This window comes from Gopherus flavomarginatus, unplaced genomic scaffold (assembly GCF_025201925.1).
Source record: "Gopherus flavomarginatus isolate rGopFla2 unplaced genomic scaffold, rGopFla2.mat.asm mat_scaffold_47_arrow_ctg1, whole genome shotgun sequence".
Taxonomy (NCBI): domain Eukaryota; kingdom Metazoa; phylum Chordata; order Testudines; family Testudinidae; genus Gopherus; species Gopherus flavomarginatus.
In genome coordinates, this window is record NW_026115098.1 from 2,960,829 (window position 1) to 2,967,608 (window position 6,780).

At 55.0% G+C, this 6,780-nt stretch overlaps 1 protein-coding gene across 1 annotated transcript; it reads right to left on the bottom strand.

Annotated features, from left to right (window-relative positions):
* Positions 1-440: 440 nt before the first annotated feature.
* LOC127042513 (zinc finger protein 558-like) lies at positions 441-6,494 on the bottom strand. Its single transcript, XM_050935905.1, has 5 exons — positions 6,404-6,494; positions 2,445-2,528; positions 1,625-1,751; positions 1,370-1,452; positions 441-534 (listed from the first exon to the last, which is right to left on the bottom strand). The coding sequence occupies exons 2-5, from the start codon at positions 2,514-2,516 to the stop codon at positions 502-504; spliced, it is 315 nt and encodes a 104-aa protein (XP_050791862.1). The 5' UTR covers positions 2,517-2,528; positions 6,404-6,494; the 3' UTR covers positions 441-501.
* Positions 6,495-6,780: the final 286 nt, after the last annotated feature.

The following is a 6,780-nucleotide window of genomic DNA, read 5'->3' on the forward strand; positions in this document are numbered from 1 at the left end:
TACACCCCCATATTCATCATAGTGGTATGATTATAATATGATTAGAACATAATTATGATCTATTTTGTAGAAGATGCATCATGTGTGGTGTCACTGGAAAAGTTCTGATTTGCTGAATATGATTATCCTATTTGTGTGCACATATCATGTTCGTATCTGAAGTTATGGCTATTGACTCTGTATCTGTATTTCAAATGTGCTTACTCTGGGTAACACCCACAATGAGCCTTTCAGGTACAACAATGAAGAAGCCAGACAGTGCTGATGGCTCAACAAAGACAATGGACTGTGGAAGAGCTTAGCCTTCCTGTGAATGTTTCAGCCAGCCTATGAGTCATGGCTGCTATGACTCAGCAGGGCCTGTGACCAGACCACATGACACTAAACTCCATTTAGTAGCTGTATTTTTCCACAAACTGGACTAGGAACTGAGCTTGGAACAAAAGGTTCCCACCATATGGAAAAGCTACATAAGGTGGGGTGTGACATCATCTCTTGGCCTCATTCTCCACACAAGAGAACTTCTGGAAACACCTGAGAAACAAAAACGGATGTGGGGGAAGTGCTGCTCCCAGGATCAAGAGATTTCTAGCTTGTGTATGGAAACTTGGGGGACTGCTTGTACCATCAGTCAGGGTGAGAAATTGCTAATTCAAATTCTATCCATCTAGTATGTTAGGCTTAGTCTGAGTTTTGGTTATTTGCTAAATAATCTGCTTTGATCTGTTTGTTATTACTTATAATCACTTAATCTATCTTTCTGCAGTTAATAAACTTGTTTGATGCTTTATCTTAACCAGCGTATTTTGAGTGAAGTGTCTGGGGAAAATCTCAGCTTGTTGTGCACATCTGTCCCATATCGAGGGGAAGGGGAACTACATTAATGAGCTTGTATTATAGAGATCCCTGTGCACTATAAGATGGTATCATTCTGGATTTATACTACAGCAAGTGTGCAAGGTTGGGGAGTGGGAAATTGGCTCTTGTCTTCTATCTGTCCTTGAGTGGCTTAGGTAACGCACTCAGGTAGCTTAGTTGGCTGCATGGCGCCACCTGCTGTTGTGTTGGGTGATAACAGGCGCTGGAGAGGCTGGCGAAATCTCCAGCAAAGCAGTGTGAGAAGGGCCAGCCCAGCGTGAGGGTTAGAGGACACAGCAGTTCCCAGAAGCTCCACAAACTGCCTCCTGGCGGTGACAACCCATCACGCCCTACACTACACAAGTCTCAGCAGGTTTGTCACATGCTGTCCCCTCCCTTTCTCCACCCGAGATATTTCCTGCTTCCCACCACCTCTAGCAATTCCCACCCTCTTATGCATTTACTGCTCCTCAACCTCCAAGCAGAGCCCGCCACCCTGATAATCTCTCACCTGAGCCAGCTCCATTGCAGCCATTTCCTTGCCCCTGGGAGGACGAGATGATCTGCAGCGAAACATGGATGTTATTCTCTGGCCTGCCGGGGTGAAAAGGGCAAGGTGTGAGAATTCAGACTAGGCTTTTGTCCATTCCCCAAGCCGATTCCCCCCAGCTTTTCCCCTGCTAATGCACAGATGGCATTGTGGGGGTGGCGTGAACCTTCACTCTTCATTTCCCCTTCCAAGAACAGAAGGGACAGGAACCCTTACCCAGCGAGGTCACAGTCTCATAGTTCTCCTGCATGACATCCCAGTAGAGGGCTCTCTGAGTGGGGTCCAGCAGAGCCCACTCTTCCCTGGTGAAATACATAGCCATCTCCTTGAAGGTCACCAGCCCCTGAAAGAGTAAGAGTCCAACACTAAGGACTTGCTGCCCCACTCACAGCCCCACTATTTGTGGCAGAGAAGAGTGAATCAAATGGAAGCTCTGGGTGGATCATAGTCAGGAGAGTCCCACCTCGACCTGGCTCAGAGTATCCAGCAAATGCCAGGGTGAGGGGATGAAGAGAGAGCCCCTTATCTCTCCCAGCATATCCATCACCCCCCTACTAGCCACTGACTGATACAGGAGATGGAGCCCCTAGCAGGGTCCAGGGAGAGCTCGCTGGTAGGATGCCCAACACCCTCCTCATTGTGAGGAGTGGGATATGAAGGGAGAGGCAGCTCCAATACGCCTGACTCATGGGTGTCCCCTTTATATCTCACAGCAGCTGATGGTTAGTGAGGTCAGGCTCCAGCACTAGGAGTCTGGTCAGTTTGACTAGCTCCATGTAGGTGGGTTATTTTCTCTCTTCACAAATTAGGGCATTTCCACCTCCAAACCTCCTGGGTCTGTTCCTAGAATCTAGGCCACTTAGTAAATAACTCCCAGCAGGTCTGCCACACCCTGGCCTCCTCCTTTCCCCACGCTGTGAATTTCCTGCCCCGCTCCAACCTCCAAACCAGACTCTGCAAACCTTCCCACCTCTGGTGTATTTGCTCTCCCTTTCCTCCAGCAGGAACCCACCAGCAACCCCCCGATAATCTCTACCTGGACTGACTCCACTGCAGCCATTTCTCTTCCCTGTCCCACGCCAGGCTGGGATGAGCTGGAGCAAAACATTCTGCAGCCTGTCTGGGGGAGAAGGGCAGTTGTGGGCGTTTCAGAACCGGTTTTAGTTAATTTCACATCACAATTCCCCCAGGCCCTTTCCCTGCAGACAGACACCCTAGATTCTGTCATGCTGGGAAATGCTCAATCTGTTTATTACAATTTAGACCTGGCCCCTCCTGCCAGGCTAAGTCCACAGACACATTTTTAACCTCCCTTCTCTCTCCCCTCACCCCTTCTCTGAACACAAGGCTAGAAAAGAGCAGAACCAAAGGAGTCACTGTGGGGGATTCCCTCAGACACTGACCCCACGGCAGCCACACCCCAGCAGGGGGAATATGGAGTCAGGAACTGGCTTTTGCTCTGTCTGATCCTTGTTTTGTTCACTGGAAAGTGGTTCTGCCCCAGGATGCAGCAATACATGTGTCTGGGTGGACTAGAGAGCTGGAAATATCTCCCCCACATTCATTTCTCCCACTGCCCCTTTCAGCCTCTCCTTCCCCTGTCCTCTCTCCCTGCCCCTCTGGCTGGGACAGTCCCATTCCTGGGGGCTTTGCTCTCCCATGGCTGGATTTCCTCCTAGCAACCGCTAATGGGAGGAGAAATGAGGTGGTGTTGTTTGTGCAGAGTCACTTTCTTGCCAGACCCTAGGACATTCCCTGAGGTCTTTCAGTTACCTGGAGACTCTGGCTCAGAATTTAGTAGTAACAGGGCCCAGGACTGCCCTAGGGGGCTAGGACCAGCTGCAGAAAGTCATCCCCTGGGCCGGGCAGAGAAGAAGCTTTAATTAAGGTCACTTCCCAGCACAGAGCCCCACTGGGGGAGCAGCAGCTGCCAAGCCTGGTCTCCCAGATCACAATGGAGGCTGCAGCATCTGACCCAGGAAGCTGAACCCCAATATCCTGAGCAGAGAGGGACGGAGTGTATGAGCAGCTTCCCTCCTTTAGCTCTCTGGGGAGAGCAGCTAATGGGAGCCCCTCCTCACAGGGAGAATGGCTGATCTCATTTGACCCACTGTCCATCTGGAATCACTCCTTGTCTTTCCATACAGTGACTCTGGATTAACAACGTTCTCAATGACACCAGATTTCAGAAAGAATGAGTTCAGAACGCTGTGGAAAAGACCATCGTGTGGCAGTGCTGACTCCCTTCCCACCTCCCTCACCCCCGGAGATCTAGGACAAGGACTGGGAGCTAAAATTTTCCAAACGGAACCGAAAGTTCCTGCAGTTTTCAAAAGAGGAGAAAAGTAAATTCTGTGAATTCACACTAACAGTGTTTGCTAAGTGGACAGAAAGTTATCACAGTGACAGGGCACGTGACTGGGGAATGGACTTGGTGACCTGGTGACTAGGAGCCAGGACTCTGGTACAAGTTGACCAGAGAGAAGGATCATGGTTAGCAGCAGCCCCCAGACACCCCCTAGTACCCAGAGCCCAGACCCCCCAGCCAGGGGCCCCAGACACCCCCCAGCCAGGATCCCATCAGATATTCCCTGGGACGCAGCCCACAGAGTTCCTGGTCAGGGACCCCAGATACCCCTCAAAGCCCCACGGCCAGAGAACCCCCACCACACCATGATTGCCAGGTTGGGAATCCCAAAGGGTTCCCCCCACCAAGAGCCCCCAGCAGCCAGGGACCCCCTCAAGGGACCCCCTCCCACTGGGAACTCAGTCCCTCACTGCCTGCCTAGGAACTTCCCCACCCTCCAGAACGATCTACCCTGACATTTGCCTGGGACCCCCTCCTCTGCCCAGTGTGACCCCCTGATGCTTTACAGTGCGACCCATCACTCTGCTTCCCTGGCATGCCCTCACCTAGTGCCAGGGATCCCCTCCCCCAGCTCTGTGCACTGGGCATGGCAACAAAACCAGGAACCAGCGGGGGAAGCACAGACAGAGCCCCTGGCACAGAACCAGGCTCCCTCTAACCCTCTGTCCCGCCTCCCCAAGAGACACCCACCCCCACTGTTCTGCAGCCACCAGGCCCCCAGCGATACCCACCTCCAGGACCCATAGCCTCAGGGATGGGCACATCAGAACCACCACCCCCAAAAACCCCAAACCTCCACAACCCACCAACCTGACTAGGGTACCCCCTGCCCAGCCACCCAGAGGCCTCCCCCTACCACAATGCCCCTTCAGCTGCAATCTCCCCACACAGACACCTTCCCTGCCCCTGCAAGTGTTACCTCACAGAGTGTGAGAAGTGGCTAGAAAGTTAACACCACCTCCTGCTGGCCAGTCACACAGGCAGAGGGAGCCTGGGGAGTGCTTCTTTAACAGGAGAATGGAAGGCCTGGAGGGCAAGAAAGATCCACGGGCTGTCACTAGCAAATAATGGCCACCATGGATCCACCCCAGAGGTGGCTGCATCTTAGCACATTGGGAAACAACCCATCATATTCAATTAGAAATAAAACAACTAGAGAGAAGTGGGGCAAATGTTTGGGGTATTTTATATCAGTCTTTGACACACGCAGAGAGAACCCTGTCACAAACGACATTTGATAACATGAGAGAAAACCACCAAGATCGGAGGGGATTTGATGTTGCTATTAAATAACTAGTGGAAAAGGGGGACTGTTGGACTGGATTTTATATGACTGTCCAATACAAAAACAGAATGTGATGGCCCCCCCCCGGCCACGGGGCAACCATTCACGTGAGCAGCTCAGAGCCCTTTGAGGAGCTGATTTAAGGGCGGGGGGGAGCTGGAAGGCTCCCTGGACAATGGAAGGGGGCCGCAGGGGAATTGGGAAATGGGGTCTGGGCAGTCTCCATGGGGGATGTGCTCCTCCCTTCCCTTCCCTGCCCTGGCAGAGAACGGGAACCTCATCCCATCCCACTCCAGTGGGAGCCATGTTCTGAGGAATGACCCAGGGCAATAATTTCCCACCCAAACAAGGACAAATCGCTGCAGATAAAATGGGTGGGAAAATCCACCCCCCATCGGAGAGATTTTAAATTGACATTTGAGAAGTATGGAGAGAAAAGGGAAAATCAGAGGCAATTAGAGAGCTGATCATTGGGGGGGGGGAGGAGAATCTCCCTGGATTTTATAGCCACATGTGATAATGAGAGAGAAAAGGGGAAATCTTGAGAGAATGTGTGTGTGGGAGAAAGTGGCAAAAACTGGGACAGGATCCAGTTAACTCACCTCCCTCCCACCCCGGGAATGTCCTGGCTGCACAGAGACAGATCTACACCCCCACCCCAGTGACCTCCCCCACCTGCAACTCCGGCTTCTCCTCCCCCCTCGACACCTCCGCCCTCACACCAAAGGGGGGGGCTCTGCCAGCGCCTCCCCCTGAGCTCAACTCCTGCTCCTCCCTCCAGCCCGGATTGTGCCCTTTAGCCCCCCACGAACCCTGCCTCCAGCTGCCTGACCCCCCCTGTCCATCAATTTCCTGCTCTGCGCCCGCCCCTCCCACGCTCCCTGTTACTTCCCCGCCCCGCTCCAGCCCCGCCCCCAGCGCCCGGCGGAACGTTACGGCTGGTCCGGGCAGGGGGAAGGGCAGCGGCTTCAGCGGCTGTTACTGGGCATGCGCAGTGCCCGGGAGTAGCACATTGCTATGGAGAGGGATTTAATACACCGCCCCCACCCGCCGGGCCCGGGGTTCGCCCCTCCCACCCACACGACGGCCAGGCCCCGGCTCCCCCAACCCAGCAGGGCGGGCGGGCGGATCCTCCTGCAGCTCCACTGGGGCCGAGGCGCCTTCAAGGCTTCTCTCAGGCTCCCTGGGGCACAGTCACTTTCCTGCCCCCCAGCGCCTCTCATTCCCCAGGGAGGGTCACAATGTCCCACCGCCCTTCCCCCGCCTGCAGCTCCGGCTTCTCCCCTCCCGCCCCCGCCAGCCACACCAAGGTGAACCCCCGGGCCCCAGTCTCTGTCCCCACCTGGATCCCAGCGGGGCCGGGGGCAGATCCTGGCTGCAGCTGAGAACAGCGGCTCCGCTGCGGCTCGGGCAGCTCCAGCGCTGCTGGCAGCACGTGGAGAACCAGGAGGCAGCTGTTCAGCCCGGGCTCCTTGTCACAATGTGCCAGAGCCCCGCCCCCAGGAGCTGCCCTGCCCATGGGCTGTCCCACAGCCCCGCCCCCAGGAGCTGCCCCGCCCCCGGGCTGTGCCAGAGCCCCGCCCCCCGGAGCTGCCCCGCCCCTGCTCTGTGCTGGAGCCCCGCCCCGAGGAGCTGCCCTGCCCCCGAGCTGAGCCAGAGCCCCGCCCCCAGGAGCTGCCCGCACCTGGGATGTGTCAGAGCCCCGCCCCCTGGAATTTC